Consider the following 19,769-nt stretch of genomic DNA (forward strand, 5'->3'; position numbering starts at 1 on the left):
CTTGGAATAGCTCCGATACCAATTAGGGCATGGTATATGTAAGGTAAACGGTAAACCTTGTAGCACGAGAGATGAAAGCTACCCTCAGAAATTCTTTCACGTCCCTTCTCCAAATTTCAGATTACCAAATTATCCAAATTATTCCAAATGATAAAACTACAGACCATCGGCCGTGGCGCCTGCGGCACTGTATGGGCATCCGAAACGGGACCGGCCTACAAAAGGGAAGATGGAAACCCAGCACGCTCCCTCCAAAACGACTTCGAAATGCACAATCGAGTACTTAAAAGTCGACAAACCCTCATGAGATTAAAATCCACTCAAGTCCAAATCCAGATACCATCCTGTCACAACTTCATCGAGCCAAGGAACAAAGAGTGGTGGGCTGCAAATCTAGAAAGATTTCCCCAAGGATACACACCATGCAATATGATTGAGGCACAACGTATTCCACCATTTGGAGAATCAGCCCGACACCTTCTTATTCAAGCATTCTGCCCGGATGAAATCAAACAAAAGATCATCAATAGCGAGCCGGATCGAGATTGCCTAATTCGACTATATTTGGGCAGACGACGAACACATACCCGGGGTTCTCAAACCTTCTCGCGGTTCAAAGCATTCTCTTTACGAAATTACCCGTTACATGAAGACCAGCTAGAGGAGCTGGCAATCCCAGCTGATGATCTTCATCAATATGCCCGAATGATGGCAGAAGCACTTGCTATGATGCACTGGATTGCTGGCATAGATGCCAATGATGTTGAGTTTGTCCTCGCGCCCTGCAATGATAACGATGGTGGCCATATCGATAATGTCTTGGGAAGGCATAGCATGTGGATTTTGGACTTTGATCTATGCAGAGATATGACGATGGACGAGAATGGTGTTGGAAAAGCCGTGAAGGCCTTCTGGAGAAACGATCCCTTCTATCCTCGTCCGGAAAATTCCCTATGGGATACATTCCGAGAGCAATACATCCATACTAGTGATGAGTGTCTGGAGCTTTGTGACGTCCACAAAAGGGAAAAGCGACAATTTTTGTCGAGGTTGTTTATTGAACAAGTGGAAGCCTGGGGCAAAGACAGCTCTTAAAGCTCGTGGTGATAAATAAATACCGTGGGACTTCTTTCAATATAATATGTTTAACAGGCTAAAAGATAACTTCGAGCACATCATCTGAGAAACTACCAGCCAGTGGTTATCTAGTAGCCATATCAATACATCCCACCCTGTACACAAAAAAGTACAGATCAGCATATATAGTTTCTCCATGAAACAGTTATCCAACTCACATCTTCCAGCTCCGCCTCCAAAATAACCTCTACCATTTTATCAATAGCCATCCCACGCTCTTGGTTGCTCAAACAACCAATCTTAATAAGCTCAGCCAAAGCTTCCCCAACCCAGTTCTGACAGTTCCAATCACGATCGTTATTACTATTGCGCACTGCCGTGCTAGCACACGCAATGATCTTCGCCTTGGTGACAGATTCCGGCGCCGTACATACCGGAATCCAAGCTATTACCTATTCTGATATAGGGTTCTCGGAATCTTTTTGGAATTCAAAGTCTACTGGCACGCCTTTGTATACGAGAAGGAAGATTTGTATTGGCATGTTGGAGTGGTTTAGAGGAGATAAGGAAGAGTTTGTCGAGTGACGAAAGAGTTGAAAGGAGGTGGGTTGAAAAGCCGGCAGTGGTTTGGGCCCATAACTTGGCTGTAAATAATCCTGGTCTATATTGGAAACCACTTCGTTCTCTGTCTATCTTTGTTAAAGGTTATACAATATGGAGACAGGATATCTAAAAAGGATATCTCGAAAGACCTCTGAAAAGAGGTAAGGCCGACTATTCTTGTGACTCAAAGGACGAAGAGTTAGGAAATCAATAAATGATATCGTCTATGTTTTTAAAATCGAACTAATTATTGTGTCAATGACTCTTTATAATCCCGCACGGTCTGCTCAAAAGACTCGTCGCGTTTGAACCCCAAGGAGATAGCCTGAGTGTTGTCAAACTGCGTCGGCCACGACTTCAGAATTGGTACCAACGCAGGATCTTCCTTCTCTGTAAGAAGATCCAGCTTATCCGCGCCACCCACAGCCTTCAATGCATCCATCATACCCTGAACCGTGACACAGATTCCAGGCACATTAATCTGACGAATATGCGGGGGAACAGAGTCGGCCGGAAGACGCAGAGTGAGAAGAAGATTCTCCACAAGAGTCTTTGGCGAGCATAGCCACGATTTGAACTGTCTATCTTCAATGGGGATCACACATTTTTTGCCATCTAGCGGCTCCCGAATCATGCCAGAGAGGAAAGACGAAGCTGCAGCCGTCGGCGCCCCGGGTCGAACAGAAATGGTAGGGAACCGCAGGGTAAATCCGGTAATAAATTTCCGACGAGTATATTCGTTCACCAGCGTTTCGCATACGACCTTCTCGGCACCGTAGGAGGACTCTGGAGTCGGGATCACGCTGTCGGTCACGATCTCTGGCAAGGGTTGGCCGTATACGGCTTGACTGGATGAATAGATGACTCGCACTCCTGGGCAGGTGAGTCGGAGTGCTTCGAGTAGGTTGCGGGTTGCATCGATGTTGACACTCATGCCCAGTTCGAAGTTGGCTTCGGAGCCGGAGGACATGATGCCGTGGAAGGCATAGACAGCATCTAAGGATGACTCGACGATGTCTTTGGCTTGTGTCAAGAGATCGGCCTTGATTGCTGTTGCCGATTCGGGATAGCGAACGCCCGCGGGAATTGGAGGTTGGTTTATATCGGTCAGTGTGACGCGATATTCTGGGTCGTTCAATAGCTCCTTTGCGAGCAATTGGCCGATGAAACCGGCAGCGCCAGTGATTAGGACGTGCATTTTGTGATGTGATTGTATGATATGATTGAACAGGGAATACAATATAGAGGGAAAGGTGTTCGAATATGTAAGTTCTGGTCTCCGCAATTCGCATCAAGTCCGAGTTGATGTTTCCTCCTCCGCACCGGACTTGTCCCGGTTTCCATGTGGATCTATTTACGGACTTTCAGGGCCCTTTTGTTGTTCAGGGGGAATCCGGGGGAATGTTTACTTGTGATTGTTAGTCATAGATATAGGTAGTATATTCTATGGAACAAATTCAATTCACAATTAAGGCTGTAATAATTGAATCTCTTCAACATTGAACAAATATAAAATAATGTGGATAAACGGGGAAACGTGCGGGGGTCCAAGTCACACAATTTGTTTTTCTCTCTTCCTCTTCTTCTCTCTTAGAACTTCAATTGATCATAATATCCTCTGCTTAAAAATATAGACTGCAATTTTTCTCTTCCTCGGCTGTTATTTCTGGCTTTTCTCCGACCTTCCTAACCCCCACACTACGGAGAAGATTTTGCCCACCCGCATGCCCGGAGTATCACCGACTCTTCTCTAGATGGATGCCACTCCGCTAAAGCGATCTCCCGATGACGCTGGGCTAGACTCACCTCAAGGGAGCAAGACACGTCCTATCCCCAAGATCTCAAAAGCTCGTGCCTGTGAGTCTTACCCACATCATCCCCCGAAACCCCCCACATTAACGGGGAACAGGCGCAGAATGCAAGCGGCATAAGATTCGTTGCGAGTTTCGGCCAGGAGAGTCAACTTGTACAAAATGTACCCGCAGCGGTATTAAATGCGTCGTAAACGACTTTTCACAAAAATTCGTTGATGATGATGGGATGTACGTGTGACCCCGCCCCCGGCCCTTTGAGCTTGGGAGCTATCAGGGGCTGCGCTAATCTAATGACTCCGATATAGATGGAAATCACAGGCCAATGCCACTATGCTCCAGCTGCAGGCGGCTGTTTCACATCTATTGCGACAAGGCGGGATGCCCGAGCTCTCAACCTATGCTCCCGGGGATGCTCTCAATGGCCCCAGTCCTGCCGAATCGTATCATGTCCACCATCCCTCCGTCGATCGGTTGCAGCCACAACCCAGTCACCAGGAGGGATTAGGAGTCGTGATGGATGTTACCCGGGAGCCATCGCCGGAGCAGGATCTCCAAGACCCGGATCTGGTTCCTGCTCCTATGCGCAGTCTATACGAGGTGACTAAATTACGGAACCTGAGAAACAATCATGTCGAGGCACCGAAACAGACGTTGCTAGAGGAAGATTTCATCTCACGACGATTGATCTCCCTCCATGAAGCGGAGGAATTATTCGCGTACTTCAGTCGCACAATGAACCAGCTACTGTGGGGTGGAATAATTCTTGTACACCGCGATTTGACATCCGTCCGTCGTGCATCGACGCTTCTTTCCGCTGCGGTTTTGACTGTCGCAGCACTTCATATTCCGAACCGCACCGAAACCTTGAACCGGTGCTACAGCGAGTATGTATCGCTCGTATCCAACATGGCCCTCACCCGGGCTCACACTTTGGATGATATCCGAGGCCTCTGTGTTGGGGCATTCTGGCTCTCAGAGTTGAGTTGGAAGTTGTCCGGGCATGCGGTGCGAATCGCGACCGAGATGGGCCTCCATCAAAGTTATCAGCGTCTGACCCGTGGACACACGGATCAGTATGAACGCGCCCAGCTCTGGTATCTGCTTTATGTGTGCGATCATCACTTCAGTATTGCCTATGGGCGGCCACCAGTCATCCACGAGGATGTGGTGATTCGCAACTATGAGACCTTCCTTGCGCTGCCGATGATTGTCCCAGGAGACATTCGGCTTTTAGCTCAAGTTGCTCTCTTTATGATTTTGACTGAGGCCTATCGAATGTTCGGAAGCGACACTGAACAAGCGTTGACCGAGGAGGATTTTGGACAGTTGCGTGTATATAATGTCGCAGTAGACCAATGGCGACTTCTCTGGCAACCTCGATCTGGTGAGTGATCTATCAAGCTAATTCTCAACAACTCGTGGTGCTAACATATCATGGAATGCATTACAGCCGATAGTGCCTATGTGCGGACTTATCCATCCAAAGGGGTGGTTTTGCACTACCATTTTGCTAAGTTCCAACTGAACTCGCTTTCCCTTCGTGCGCTTTCACCATCCAACACACCTGTTTTCTCTATGGACCGCAAGGAATCGGCCAACATCGCGATTTCCTCAGCGATGGCATGTCTTAATATGGTTCTGGAGGAGCCTGATATCCGGGATGCGATCGTCGGCGTTCCGATTTTCACCCACACTATGGTTACATTCTCCGCTGTTTTCCTACTCAAGGTCGCAATCAATTGGAACACAGCTTACCTTAGCATCAATCCCCGCCAAGTACGACGGCTAGTTGAGCGTGTGATCGAATTGATGAATTGCGTCTCTGCAGGCGAGCGACATCTTACCCGACATATCGCACGTGGGTTGGGCAAGATGCTTGAGCGCTATGACGCTTGGGAAGCTGCCTGGCAATTCCAAAGCAATGACACAGCAGTGGAAGGACGTGATGTCCCTGGGGGAGCCAATGCCATGGCACAGGGATTCCCCCCGCCAGATCTTATCTATGGCATGGTCGGCACATACGGATTTGGACTTGACGAGAATCTGCTAGATCCAAGCATGGCAGATTTTGAGTTTCTAACACAATGACCAAAAGGCTTAAATCTACAAGGAATGTCAAAGATGGAATGGAATACCTACGGAATGTAAATAGAGAATCCAGGGTTTTTCTTAACGACACGCACCACGCACTGAACCGGAGTGTAAGGACAACCCTAAACTCCCATGTCGTCACCGTCACCTCCGCTTATGTCCTTGGATTTCCCCTTGGATTTTTTTTCTCTATATTTCCCGTCCTCCCCCCCAAGACTTGGGACTTTTGCCAATCCAGAACCTTCTCTTAATTTCACCCTTCACCTACCCTCTATACTTGCTTAATTTCCCACCCCTAATTCTTTACAATGACTACCCGCAAGAGAAAGCAAGAAACCGAAGAGGAGCTCCAGGCCCTTCCTAGTGATGAGAGCGAAGAGGAGGAAGAGTGAGTTCTCATCCCTTTCTTCCCACCCTTGCGCCAATGTCCTGCGCATCGTTCCACTGCACTATACTAGCTGCGCAGCGATTACGAATGATCTCAAACTGCGAATTGAAACATATCGAAATCTATTGAAACAATTAGTCTTGCTAATCGCGATGAAATAGATACGAAGACTCCGAGCCCGATGTAGAGGAAGGCAGCGACGAGGGCGAACAGGAGGTTGAGGGCGAGTCCGAGTCTGACGAAGACGAGGAAGACGAAGAAGCACAGCCTGAGCCAGAACCTGAAGCCAAAAAAGAAGCCAAAGACAAGGAAGCCAAAGACAAAAAGGAAGCTAAAGGCAAGGACGAAGGTACGTTTCATCTTAAGCTCTTATATCCTCCCAAGCCCGCGCTAATACACCCCTCTCCAGGCGCACCAGCAGCAAAGAAGCGGAAGACCGTTACTGTTGTCACTGAGGATGAGGATAGCGCCGCAAATGGCGGAAAACAGGAAAAGGAGGAAGATGCTGAGGAAATTGTGATTGAGAGTGCTGCCGATACCGAGAAGAGTGAACCGGCTGAGGCTAAGGAGAAGGGTGGTGATGTTCCCAAGGAGTCGGATGTTGCTGAGGCTGGGGGTGAGAAAGAGGAGTGATTTTGTAGCAATGGAATTCTAATGGAAGTCGCTCATGGTGGATTACTTTGTGATAACCTCCTGTATACAGAGGTGTTATAAATGTAGAACGCTGTTGAAAGTGAGCTCTCTATATAAATCCGATATCATGTTAGTCTAGACATGGAAGTAGTCAATTCCCGCTATATAGGGAATGGAGATGACGTGCATAGAAAGCGCCGTTAAAGCTTGTCTACTAGCTGACTTTTGTCTCTCCACTACGGTGGGTTCCGAGATCCTAAAATAGACTGGCATTGGACAGTTGGAGTGGAAGTCTAGACCTAAATGGGCATCCACAAACTATACCTACTGCGCATGAGATTTACCTTTATGTTCAAAATCGGGCACACAACCAGATATGGAACATAGAAATATATACCATCTAAGGAAACTACCTAATCGGACCAAGAGAAAGTGCAAAAAAAAGGTGTCATCAATCAAGGATGGTCATTAGCCCTGCCTGCGCCCCCGTTTTCTATCTTGATATCCAGGGAAGACATAAAAATGTCTTCTGACTCGGTTTGTGTGATCGCCAACATATTTAAGTGTCGCTACCGCTGCTGCGGAAGGTGGCACACAGTTGACAGTACTGGTGTGTGAGGTCTAGGACGGCTTGAGGTAGATTTGTCGCTTGGACAATGCTACGGACCTTGACGGCACCCTCGTCCTCGATGAGTTTGCGAACCATGAACAAAAGTTCGGGGGAGAACTGATAGTTATTAGTATAGTGATTAAAGTAATAGGTAGTATTGGGAGGGGACATACCTCGGAGTACCAGCGATATTGCCAGGCGATCAGACGGATCAACGCGCCGAGCATGCCTCTGGTGTCATTTCGCTGTTCGTACAACTTCAACACTCCACGCATAGCCTTGGGTGAGAACCGAGTGGCGAGACAGTTCTGGTATGCCTCGATACTTTCGTCGAAATGGTGCAGTCGCTGCGCAAGCTCACCAAGAATTTCCCACTCGGTAGCAGACTTCTTGTATTCCATGGCTTGTTGACGGAACTGGGCCATTTCAGTCCGCCAGATGGTGTAGATGCGCAGATCCTCGTAAAGCACCATGAACAAGTTATCTAGCCACCTCTCACACAGTCGCTTGTTTCGGAATTGCGTGTATGAGGCGTGGGATGGGTCGGGCTGTGACATAAACAGTTAGCATATATGAAAAATAGGTCCCTGATGGGTGTATAATGTACATCTTCGCTACCGGACTTGACAACCTCGGATGCTACTGTTTGCTCTGGTCGCTCGAGGGGGCTTTCGGCGTGACTGTCTCCCACATCTCCATTGGTAGTTTCTTCCGAAGACGGCTCGGCCGGGCCAGGGCCAGCCACAGAGCTAGAGTCATCTTCGCTGTCGGGGACCTTGCCGTTAGTCTCTGCCTCCAATGATGCAGCGGGCTTGGGAGGAACATGCTGCCGCTCAACACGGTATTCTTCTTCCATCACGAAAACCTGACTACGGGCCTTCAGTAGCTGATCCCACCCAATGGCAGCAGCTATTTTTGTTAGAAGGTTGTAGGCCTTCAAGAAAGTACCTTGGTAACTAGCAGCATGAATCTTTCGAAGCGAAGGGTGGACATAGTCGTGAGGGTCTCCCTGCTTTGGCTGGCCTTCGTCGATTTCATCGAGAATGCTTTCAGCAAGAATTGGGAGCATGATGCGTGACGGTTGTGGCATGCGAGGGGTATCTTTGTCTTGATAGGTGAACATGGGGCAAGAGTTGAGAGTGAGAAGCGCCAAGTCCCAGCGCTCCATACCGACATATACCTCTGCGAGGCGAGCCCATGTACTAAATTCGCTGGGAGCTGCAGTAACTGCACGCTTAGCGCACTCAAGCGCCATCTCGCTTTCGCCTTTGCTTTGACAGAAACTAGCCTGACAATCAAGCAGAGCATAGTCCATCGGAACATCTTGTAAAGCGTCGTACATGAGGCGTACGGCTTGCACCTCCTCGTCTGCCATAATCTGTACACGAGCCAGGAGGGACGAAACCTCCACGTCCTTTGTGCGGAGCTTCTCAAACAAGTTGATTCCAGAGGTATATCGGCCAGTGGTGTGGATGTATTTAAGGATGCCGGATGTGAGGTGGTTGCTCACAGTGTTAGGAACTTGGGTTTCGGGGTCAGAACTCAATTGGCGTCCTAAAAGATTGTTAGTTAAGAGACATAACAGTTAACCTCTGAAATTGGTTCATATCCATACCCAAGAAGAAAAGCTTCTCAGCAGCATCCAAGAACTTGTGTTCCATCTCTGTGTTTGTCACGGGATTGAAACGTCGGACTCCAACAATCCTTTTGACGGCATCTCCGCTTCCATCGTCTGCATAGAGATAAGCCCTCAGAACAGCGCAAAGGAAGGTCTCAAGCCAAAGAGCTTCAGTAGCAACTCGCTTGTCACCCCGCTCATCAATGCAGTAGCTCTCTAAGCTTCCTGGGATCTTGACTTCGACGCGCATATCGAGATGGGAGAATGCATTGTAGCAACTGTATAGAAATAAGCACACGAACCCGACACCATACCAACATAGATTCTAACCAGTAGATTCCCGATACGACTTTATGCGTCTTGTCGAGGGGAGAGAATGTGAGGGTATTAACATAGGCAGCTAAGCTGGCGGACGAGGAGGCGTCGATTCCGGTGACATGATGATAAACTCCGGTCTGCGTTATATAGAAAATCAATCAATTGTTCACACATGAAGATTTGGATCATGGAAGCAAAGTCGGTATCCTATATCTTACCTGGCGAGTCGAATTGGCTTTAGGCTGTTTCACCAAATAGACCAAATCTGGAGGGCCTAGTTCTCGCAAGCTCTGCAGGGACTCCGTTCGCGCATCGACCGCAACATAGATATCCTCCTCCTCATGAATCCTATATAATGCCCTCAATCTTAGTCACAATTCCTCTAATCATCGTAGTGGCAACTCTTGACAATCTCGAACAATGGCCATGCATATGCAACCCGGGGAACACGTAAACGGGGATAGGAGCACGTACTCAGGGACAGCGGGCGCGACCATGGCGCCAGCACAAGCGCGGTGGAATAAAAGATGAGGGTATCTTAATAATGAATTCTGCGTGAATCGTAAGACGTTTCAGGGGTTGTGCTGAGGGGAAGTGAAGAGTGATCTAAGAATACTCCAACTGTCAGTACCCCCCAAGGAAAGGGCTCCAGGCCACCAGGCACCAGGGCCAGGCATTAAGGCACTCAGGCATCCAGGCCTCAAACACTTTCCCCGATTGGTGGCTACGCGTGATAACGTGTGTCTGCCCGCGATAACAAATTGATTTGCTCATTATTGCTGCCCGCATTTATGGTCTCGGTGTCCTGCCCGATGCCGTCGCCTGATTTATCTTTTACATCTGATATCTGAGGGGCCCGCGTGGAGCTCACAGTATGTCGAGCTGGGTCGCATTGAATGTTGAGCCCGATGAGGCTATCGAAGAAGAAGTTGATGACACCAAGGAGCTTCAAATCGAGGAAGCTTTAAAGCTTTACCACAGTGCCTTGAAGCTGCATTCACAAGGGCCAGAGCACTATGCTCAAGCTGCCGATGCCTATGAAGCTCTTCTCAATTCGGACATCTTCAAGTACCCAGAGTCGATATCCGATTTCAAAAGGGGCGCCTTCGACGACGCGCATGATGAAATTGCTACAGAATCGATCGCCGAGTTCAACGTCAATGACTCTACCTCCAGTCTATTCCAAACGCTCTACCTATCCTATAAAAACCACGGCAAATTTGTGCTCGATTCAGTACAAGACTCCATACGAACAACGCCGCAAACCCCCGAATCCGAGCAGGAAACACAAAAAAAGTTGACGGAGGCATCCAGGAAAGCCTTGGGATCTTTTGGGGACGCCTTGGAACGAGACGACTCAGATCTGAACCTTTGGAGGCAGAGCGCAAGACTCAGCAGTTCATTAAACAGCTACCGCTTGTCTCGGTATTGCTTGGAGAGTGTCCTTGCAGATGATGACAACCGCCTGGAATTACGGTCAGAGCAGCTTGGCCTAGAGGAGATATTTGCGGAGCAGCGCCTGCGAAGCACGCTACAGTCCCTCTTTGACAAGTTATCTGTCTCACAAATTCCTGTCCAGAGGCCAAAGAAAGCTTTATTAAAATACCTCAAACAGCATGAGGATCCATATCCTAAACTGCCCGCACTTCCCGCTGACTTGCGCCGCCTAGATCCGTCAAAGGGCCCTCTTGCCCTGCACCCTTCTCGTCGAGAGATAACCCCCGCTAACCCAACCTGGGAGTCAGTTGGCAAGGCGCTTCTCCAAGCACTTGACGATGAAGATGACAACTCGCTCGCTGATGTTCCGACCCGGTCAATTGGTATTATCTTACCTTCCAGAAGCTCCCAAGCTCCGACTACGCCGATCGCAAATGAAGAGGACACCGAAATGGCCGTAGATACCGAGGAGCGGGGGAATAATGGTGGTAACGAGGTTGCCGATGTGAATATGCTTGAAACAACCGAAAACGATACCAAACCTGATCAAAGTTCACCTCCGCCAACGAAAGAGCCCACTGAGCCGGGAGAGGAACATGCATCGATCGATCAAGGTGCTGAAAAGCAATTGATGGAGTCGTTGGAGCGTCAATCGACGCAGCCACAGGATCAGCAGGCCGAACAAGATGGGACTCACGTAGAAGAAGTTGACACAAACTCTACGGTGGACCCTCGAAAAAGATCGTCTACATCAGCTGCGAACGAGGAACCAGAGGGCGGCCGCATGAAAAGCAGACGGACCCGAGCGCGAGAATCAAATGCCGACGCTTTGGCATTGCCCGAAGAGATTGCATTCGATCAAGAAAAATACTACGAAGACCGTCTTGAGGTTTTTGTCAATGCTGATGATTGGATGTTCAGCACGGTCGACTCTCTCTTCTCGAAGGTCGGTATTGATGCGATCGGTAGCATTGAAAGTCTGAGAGAAAAGTGTTCTGGGAATGACTCAACTGATACACCTCAAGATCTTGAGACACGATTGATTCGGGATTTCCGAGGTCTCATCAAGACATGGGATGACGAAAAGTCTCGATTGATGCAGCAGAAAGACGATTTGTCTTCGCTGAAGGACATCCGTGGCACGAGCAAGTCAGGATTGGCTGTTTTCCTTGAGCACTCAAGAAAGGGTGCTCGGAAGCCAGTTGTCGAGGAAGAGCTTCCTTCTGGGGAGCAACTTTATAATTTTTCCAATGCCATCAACTCCGGCTGGCTACATCCCTATGAAACTTCATTCGAATGGCTAAAGTGTCTTCTCATGCCGGATTTCGGCCAAGAGTCTTCAGACTGGTTGGTAGCAAAGTCAACTTACATCTGTTTCCTGTGGCCAAAAGACCTAAAGAAGACTGTGATAGAACTCCTAGTTCGGGAGGATGAATTTACCTACCGTGCGTGCAGCGAAATGATCTCCAATCTTGAAGCTCGAATTCTTGGCTCGAGCAATGGAGCTCCATTTGAATATAAGGCCAAAGACTTCTTCGAACTTGAGATGATACAAAGCATATACGAGCTTCATTTGGATGTTTTTGCTTCGGCTGAGAGTCTTGGCAGTGAGACAGTCCAGGAGACAAGACTCGCACAGCGTGATCGCCTGGCTCGCTGGGGTATGCTAGCCCGGTCATCCGTAGATCATTTTGTCAACTACAACCCAACCGTCGAACCCCAGTCAAATCTCATCCTGCGCCATTTGTGGGCGTCAGCATTCCATATTAATCTTGCCGGGGACGCACAGCGAGAGCATATTCTACTCTGTCTTCAAGACCTGAAGCAAATTCTTCAGTCTCTTGATAATCCAAATGTCAATCTCATCAACAATGCTACGATGTCAGAATTGTCCACTGCTGTGATAGACCAAGAGGTCTTGAAACTCAAGTGCATGGACTTTTTCGCCAAGGTATTCAACTCAGACTCTGAGGATCCCGTGTCTCTCATCGAGGCAATAGAGCCCATTCTCGAACCCTCGTCTATTGAGTATGCTGAAGTTTCAGAGGAGAATGACATGAATCACCCTACCTCACATCTCGGTGAAATGGCTGCCTTCCTCGATAGAGGAGACGCTACATTGCGACTGTTCCTCTGGCGCCGACTCCAGGAAGCATACCAGGCTATTGACTACCCGCCTAAAGTTGTCTCTTGCTATTTACGAAGCATCGAGGTGGTAATGGCAGAACTCGAGGCAGCGAAACACAGCGCAGAAACAAGCCAACACCGTCAAGTAGCCCTTTTGGGTTGGCTCAAAGCCCTCGATGGCATTGTGGCCAAAGCTATAGTGCTTATTCTTGAAGATTCGGAAAAAGCATTTGACTGTTTTGACATGGAGCATTTACAAACCTCGATGTCTGCTGTTGCCCGCCTCATGAGGCTTTTGCACAGCTTTATCCTTTACGAGGACTCGGTGCGAGTAGGCCAGATCTCTGGGCGCGACTTCCGAGGCTCATTGGCGAAGTCGCTAGAAAGCCTGAAAGAAAGAATGCGAGAGTTATATGTTCGATGCTGGATCTTACAGTACACTCTCTTCATGGAAGCGATCGCTCAGAACAAGGAGCTTTTCGATGATCCGCTTGAAGACCGCATTCATTTCCTTCGTTCCGTCCATAATGCATTGGGCGTTCGTTCGATGTGCAGATATTCGCAAAAGAGGTTTTTGAAGCTTCTCAAAGCGGAACTCTTTGGTCTTGAAACCAAGGGCGATTATGAATTTGATATGTATCAAATACTTCTTGATCTCCATGGCATCAAATTCTCTGCATTCGATGGGACTATCGACCATGGATGTTCACCCGAGAAATTGGATCGCCCTACGGCGATCATGATGATCGACTTTGTTCTGCAACAAGCAAACAAGATGAATATGAAGGACTTGTCAAAGTCTGAATTGAAAACTACCATTGAGAAGATGCAGCAAGCAATTGGCCCTGCCAAGGCTACTTCACAGACACCACAGTTGACTTTCAATCGTCGCCTTGTGAATGCGTATCTAAAAGCCGCACTCAACCCATCCAACCTCCTTCGTGCTGTTCAGGGTATCACAGAACTCTCGACAACAGTAGTTCCCACTGAGAATGCCAAGATTGCTGCGAAGGGGTGGTTCTTCCTCCTCGGCCATGCCGCACTCACCAAGTTCCGATCCTCGAAGCGCCTCAGCCCTGGTCCAACAAGCGAACTTGATGACGCGATTGGGTTCTTTAGGCAAGACTTGGATCATGGAACAGGGAGATGGGAAACCTGGTATAGGCTCGCCCAAACATATGACTCGAAGCTTGACGAAGACATTACATGGACAGCCGATAAAATCAACAACAACCGTTCGGAGTTGGCAGCCCTACAGCGAAACGCTATTCATTGCTATGCCATGGCTGTTTCAACAGCAATGAGGACTGCAGAGCCAACGGCAGAGACTAGAGAATTGATGTCAGATCTGTATTCAGACTTCGGTCTCCGCCTATACTCCTCCTCCCGCGAGCCGCTATCCATGGGAGCCTTCAGTGTTGCGGACTTCCCTCGCCATTTCAGCAGCGAGGAGAGCCAACAAATGTACAAGGGAACGCCTTTCAAAGAGATGACGCTTTATTCAACATGGAACTTTGCTAGCAACCTTCTCAAACGGGCAGCTATCGACAAGTCTAAGCGATGGATGTAAGTGAATTCCTGCCACTTGACATAATTGGGACACTGAAAGAATACTTACATTCATAGGACTCACTACACGCTTGGCAAATGTCTTTGGAAAATGTTCACTAGCGATGATGCTTTGAGAACCACTTCCAAAAAAGTCGAAATGCGAGAAGTGATAGATGCTATTCTTAATGCTATTGCTGCACTTCCGCAGCGCAGAGACTCACGCTCTGATCCGATCTTCGAGCCACATTTCAAACTCTTCTCTTTTGTACACAAGCTTGTTCTCCGAGGAAACATGACGGTAAGTTGTACCACTCCTGACATGAAGAACTCATTCTGACAGCAACATCAGCCTGCCGAAGGAAGCAAGACCCTCCTTGCCACTCCTTGGGCCCGTAAGATCGACCCTCCCGAGAATATGGAAGGATGGAACCCATACATACTCGAAGTCCTTCGGAAATACAAGAGCGCCGACAAGTCCAACTGGCACCATCGCATGGGCGTAAAGGTATGTCGCCCGCAACTTGATTTCTTATTGTACATTATGCTTACAACCCCTAGGCTGCACATGTCATCTACGACGAGCAAAAAAACGCAACCGCAGCTCTTGCTGCCAAGCAAGAACTTTCCCAAATATTCACCAAGACACTTACGATCCAAGTCTGGCGGCCCGAATTCGAACGTCCCGGTCGACATTTCGTTTACACAACCCGCTACGTGTACTTCTTCGTTGGCCTTCTTGACCAACTCGACGATCGCGCAAGCTTAGATCAACTTCTGCGTCGCGTGAGAAAAAAGCAAGGCGATTTCTTCAACCACACCAAGCTGTGGGAAGACATTTGTCTAACATATGCCAAGATCATCCGCCGCGCAGCGAAGATCAACGAAGGCCACGAAGAAAGCGTATTCAAGCCAATTGGGTGGGAAGAGTTCTCAACCAAGACAGCTCGCTTGGAAAGTCTCCCTCAACTGGGACCAGATAGCCAGTCCATCTTAGAGCTACTTCGCGACGCCCTGGAGCTAAAGAAGCTTAACAACAACCTCATGAAAATCACCATGTTCGAAGACCTCATCGCCGACCTATACGCCCGCCTCTACGAGATCAACACGCCCCACCTGATCGAACAACCAACGGAGGAAAATAAAGAAAAGATGAAAGTCGACCACCTCCTCATGGTAGGCGATGGTCTTCCTGAGCCATCAGCCACTCCAACCGCGGTTCCGGCATCGGTGCCGACATCTGATACCCCGGCACCGCGCGGCCGGACGAAGGGCATCGCCCGCCGTGACATCCAGAAACGCGCGGACACAATCGTGAACACGAAGTTGGCTCCTCGGGCTGTGGCGAGTAAAGTAGCCACCGTGGGTGAGACGGAGCCACCTGCGACTCCCCAGGGCGCTGGGCCGACTACTACGGGGCCGAGCTCTGCGTCTCGTGGTCCAGCTAAGTCGGTTCCTGCTACTGGGGATGGCGCAGCCGACCAGAGAGATGGTCATGACAGTGCGGAAGAGACTGAGCAAAGCGAAAATGAGGACACGAAGCTAGGTGATGAGGGGACTTCGGCGCTTTTCCCTCATGTTACTGATGCAGAGGAAGGAGCAACTGGCGATGAGGGTGCAGATGAAGGTGCGGATGAAGGGGATGGTGAGGATGAGGAGGGCGGTCATGAGAATGAAGAAGAAGAAGGGGAGGGTGAGGGTGATGGTGAGGATGATGGCGATGGTGAGGGCGAGGGAGATGAGGATGAGGAGATGCAGGATGAGGAAACCAAGTTGGAGGAAGAAGACAAAGATGGGAAGGAGATTCTCACTGCCGATCAGTCTATCAATGATAATGAGACTGAGCATGTCACTGATAAGCAAGATACCGGGGAGCAAGATGCCATGGACATTACGCCCTCTGAGTCCTGAGGAATCTGCTATATCCAAGGGGGCTTGCTTTCTTTTTTCTTTTCGGTTTATGGAGCACATGGGGTGTCTCAAGACAGGATTTTTTTAAACTACAGGATGGCGTTGAGAGACAGGTGGCTTAAATGGCTTACGAGCTACATGTACAATATTCACAAAATCCAAAACTGGGATATCAATTGGGAAATGAAATATCAACAATTATTAAAAACAACGGATTGTCCCCAAACGCCTTAGCCAAAGGGATATCATTCCATAGTAACCAAAAACAAAGATAAGCCCAGGAATTAAAAGCTCTAGTATCTCGAGCAGGGTAAGAAGAGTAAATCGTAACAGTCGTAACATGGTAGAGGAAACAAGACGGCTTAGATCTCGTCCTCTGGGGCAAGGTCCCATTTCCGGGTTCCCATCTTTCTCGTCCTCTTCATAGGCGAGACTCCGGGCGATGGAGGAGCAAACATGGTATCTGCGAGCTTCAATTGATCCATGCGTTGCAACGCGTTCTCGATGTCGCTCTCGCGGCTAAGCAGGTTAGGCCGTGCGGACGTGGCATTCTTGGGTTTATGCTTTCTTGTAGGGGATTGGTTGTGCATCTCACGCTCAAGAGCGGCGAGTTTGCGGCGAAGCTGGTCATTTTCTTGCTCAAGCTCTTCTACTCGTTCGTTCGACCCAGAATCTTCAAAGACTGGAAATAGAGGTCAGTCCAAGTGTTCTTAGATTTCGCTCCTCATGGGCAACTTACTTTGGAATCCACGGGATACGAGCTCAACCTTCTTGTCGATGTGCTCGTCATTGCGACCGATCTACAAAGTATTAGCATTTGACAAGTTTTGAGCTGATCCAGGGCTACAAACCTGCTCGTCCCAGGCCCTCTGCCAGCGTCGCCTTTCTTCTTCCGTTTTCTCATCCATCTCTGCCCAGCATTCTTCTCGCACTTCTTGCTCGATCATGAGACATCTTTCTTCAGCAGCTCTCAGTCTCATTTCAACATCGGACCGTGCAATCTCTTCTTCGGCTAGCTTAACAGCAAGGCCATGGCAATCGCGGGTGAGGCGTGCGATCTCAGCAACAGCTCTCTGGAGCTCTTCGGTTGAATCGAAGTTTGGCGAAGTGCAGCCACTGACTGAGCGGTGACTACCAGAAGCGACAGACAAGATAGACTCACTAATCGAGGGAACCCTAGGAACGGTAACCTCTCGAGCCAATGCGGAGTAACGCAAAATTTGAGATGTGGCGTTGAAATCACCCAGAGGGTCGGCGGTGACGATCATGACAGCCTTCTGCGGATATTGGCCTCTGGACATCTGGTGAGGCGATGGGAATGAGTTAGAAAATAGAAGCTCGGTCAATTTGCATTGCCGGTAAGGAACAAGAGCAGTCTGTGTAGGTTAGCAGCTGCCGAAAGAAAGCACACCAACGATACAAAACACACCTTCATTCCATCCTGTATGTTGCTTTGCATCTGCAGGCATTGGCCGAGATACATCAAGCTTTCGTTGATCTTGCCGGCCTCAGCGAGTGTAGCACCAGCTGTCTTTGCTGTTCTCGCACGCTCGGAGCCTAGACTAATTAGTAACATCCCTATAACAAGGATATGGCATACTTACCAGCAAGATCGACAACTGTGAGAGCATTTCCAGCCCAGGCATGTTCGCCGGTTCGCTTTGAATACGTCCGCTTCTTGACTTCCAGAGAAAAGAAGCCATGACTTCGAGAGCTAACGCTATTCATTCCAGTGCCAGTCACCTTGCGTTCGGTTAAACCAACATCCAAAATAGCCAGTGCTTCCTCGTAGCTGCTGCAAGCAATTTTGCGTAGCCCGGCAACCAGTTTCCGATCTGGTGAGCCCTCGGTAGGCTTGAAGAGCAAGGGACGTCGTCGATCCTTTTGGTTATTCCCGCGGGACATGGTGCCCTGACCTGGGACGATAGAGGGGGATAGAAGATCAAAAATTCGGTCATTGTATACCTCATACATTGATACCAAAACGACATAGTCGGCATTTGAATCCATATCCACAGTAAGATGGCTCATATCGGGCAGCCTAGGAAGGGCGCATGGTCGTTCACGTACGTGACGGCGAGGGAAGTTCAAGGCAGGGGTTGGTTCCTTAATGACATAAAGTCGAGATTTAGCTGATTTGGGTTCAAATAGATTGGAGTGGGTGAAGGGGATAGGATTAGAATATCCCGGGGTGATCCATCCAGAGGACCCAGGCGAGACCTGACCAAGGCCAGCTCGTGCAGGGCTATGGGGACTGGTGGTAGAAGACGAATCCACCTTGCGGGGGCTTCCAGGTTTAGATCTCGGCCTTGGGAGCAACGATCCAGGGGTGCGTGGTCGCGGGGTCGGGGATCCTTTGGGGGAGTTCAGGGTAAGGGGGGTTCGTACCATCAAAGGGGTATTGGCACGAGATGGGCTCATTGGGGTTTGCGCTCTCGATGAACGTCCATTTGGCTCGCCATATACAGCTTCCAAAAACGTTTGGGCGGAGAACAATTGCGCTTCGGATGCGTCCGCAGCAGCTAGTGAGGCAAGCATTACGGGTGTAATGCTGCTATCGTCGGTCTTGATTGTCGGCTCTAGGGAACGGAATATAACGTCAAGTGCCATTTGGGTCATTCCTCGTTCGGTCTTGGATCCAAGAATAGTGTGGCTCTGTACACGGTCAACCCATGAGCTTGGCTATCGCGATGCTGCAATATCTGGGTCCATACCTTTCCGCTGCCTGTGACTCCTAGGGTAGCGACTAACCCATCTCGGTTCTCTTTCAGCACTCCGCGTATGATAGGCTCCATCCCAGTGTCATGGAACACATCAAGTTGCGAGGCAGCCTCCTCAAAGACCTTTGTGAAACCAAACCTCTCGACGGCGCGCTTTCTCGTGTCATTTGGTGGCTGAAGAGTAATATGTGTTGATCCAGGGGAGACAATCTCTGTCTCCTCCTCCAAAGCCTCTGGAGGCTCAACATTCAAGAAGCGATCAGATTCATTAGGCTTCTGGGCCATCGGCGGCCGTAACCGGAGGTAAACTTGGAACAGCGATGCCTGAGGCTGTTTGGACGGCATCTTGGGCGACTCGTGAGTATGCACACAACACGAGTGCGGCTCTGGACTTTTGAAGCTGTGGGGATGGTATGCAATATGCAAAACAGTTGTGCCAGCTGTCAAAGGAAAGTCCAGAACGTCTACAGATCAACATTGCGCTTACCGCTTTGGGTTGCTGGTTACCCAGACAACTACTATATCACGTGCCATCCATCTACACCTTCTATACCTTCATGGGAATGTCTTTCATTGGTGGGCCTTGGGATATATTTAGTCCCAGTTATATGCCTTTACGAATTACTCCATACGGAGTACTTTGTACACGTATATTGGTTCATGTTGAAGGACACTAAGGCTCTATCTACGCCCAAAGCAAGCGAAAACGAAGTTACCCAAGTTGGATTAGCGTGATAACTAGGTTGGCGAATCAGAAGTTAAGGAGACAATGGCAGTGGCAGTGTTCGTATTGTTTGGCACAATGAGGCAGATACGAGGTCAGTTTAAGCCTGCTGATCCGCTATTTAGGCGTTGGAAGGAATACGAAATTGCC

At 49.1% G+C, this 19,769-nt stretch overlaps 7 protein-coding genes across 7 annotated transcripts; 4 read left to right on the forward strand and 3 right to left on the reverse strand.

Moving 5' to 3' along the window:
* Positions 1-147: 147 nt before the first annotated feature.
* Positions 148-1,095, forward strand: PGRI_027040 (zinc finger protein; the record flags this gene model as incomplete). The annotated part of the gene is made up of 1 exon (XM_040790417.1): positions 148-1,095. The coding sequence occupies one exon, from the start codon at positions 148-150 to the stop codon at positions 1,093-1,095; it is 948 nt and encodes a 315-aa protein (XP_040647370.1).
* An 832-nt stretch (positions 1,096-1,927) lies between these two features.
* Positions 1,928-2,878, reverse strand: PGRI_027050 (SDR family oxidoreductase; the record flags this gene model as incomplete). Its single annotated transcript, XM_040790418.1, has 1 exon — positions 1,928-2,878. The coding sequence occupies one exon, from the start codon at positions 2,876-2,878 to the stop codon at positions 1,928-1,930; it is 951 nt and encodes a 316-aa protein (XP_040647371.1).
* Positions 2,879-3,434: 556 nt separating this feature from the next.
* On the forward strand, positions 3,435-5,582 carry PGRI_027060 (putative C6 transcription factor; the record flags this gene model as incomplete). The annotated part of the gene is made up of 4 exons (XM_040790419.1): positions 3,435-3,537; positions 3,590-3,722; positions 3,800-4,878; positions 4,945-5,582. 4 exons carry the CDS (start codon positions 3,435-3,437, stop codon positions 5,580-5,582), a joined length of 1,953 nt encoding a protein of 650 aa, XP_040647372.1.
* Positions 5,583-5,893: 311 nt separating this feature from the next.
* Positions 5,894-6,606, forward strand: PGRI_027070 (uncharacterized protein; the record flags this gene model as incomplete). The annotated part of the gene is made up of 3 exons (XM_040790420.1): positions 5,894-5,973; positions 6,135-6,322; positions 6,383-6,606. The coding sequence occupies 3 exons, from the start codon at positions 5,894-5,896 to the stop codon at positions 6,604-6,606; spliced, it is 492 nt and encodes a 163-aa protein (XP_040647373.1).
* Positions 6,607-7,165: 559 nt separating this feature from the next.
* PGRI_027080 (ChAPs family protein) lies at positions 7,166-9,649 on the reverse strand (the record flags this gene model as incomplete). The annotated part of the gene is made up of 7 exons (XM_040790421.1): positions 7,166-7,333; positions 7,390-7,764; positions 7,824-8,770; positions 8,832-9,112; positions 9,165-9,289; positions 9,371-9,500; positions 9,627-9,649. The coding sequence occupies 7 exons, from the start codon at positions 9,647-9,649 to the stop codon at positions 7,166-7,168; spliced, it is 2,049 nt and encodes a 682-aa protein (XP_040647374.1).
* A 377-nt stretch (positions 9,650-10,026) lies between these two features.
* Positions 10,027-16,175, forward strand: hir3 (putative transcriptional corepressor of histone genes (Hir3); the record flags this gene model as incomplete). Its single annotated transcript, XM_040790422.1, has 4 exons — positions 10,027-14,282; positions 14,343-14,565; positions 14,617-14,772; positions 14,826-16,175. The coding sequence occupies 4 exons, from the start codon at positions 10,027-10,029 to the stop codon at positions 16,173-16,175; spliced, it is 5,985 nt and encodes a 1,994-aa protein (XP_040647375.1).
* A 362-nt stretch (positions 16,176-16,537) lies between these two features.
* On the reverse strand, positions 16,538-19,240 carry PGRI_027100 (uncharacterized protein; the record flags this gene model as incomplete). The annotated part of the gene is made up of 6 exons (XM_040790423.1): positions 16,538-16,857; positions 16,915-16,975; positions 17,027-17,551; positions 17,605-17,732; positions 17,780-18,830; positions 18,890-19,240. The coding sequence occupies 6 exons, from the start codon at positions 19,238-19,240 to the stop codon at positions 16,538-16,540; spliced, it is 2,436 nt and encodes an 811-aa protein (XP_040647376.1).
* Positions 19,241-19,769: the final 529 nt, after the last annotated feature.

Source organism: Penicillium griseofulvum, assembly GCF_001561935.1.
Source record: "Penicillium griseofulvum strain PG3 chromosome Unknown contig_80, whole genome shotgun sequence".
Taxonomy (NCBI): domain Eukaryota; kingdom Fungi; phylum Ascomycota; class Eurotiomycetes; order Eurotiales; family Aspergillaceae; genus Penicillium; species Penicillium griseofulvum.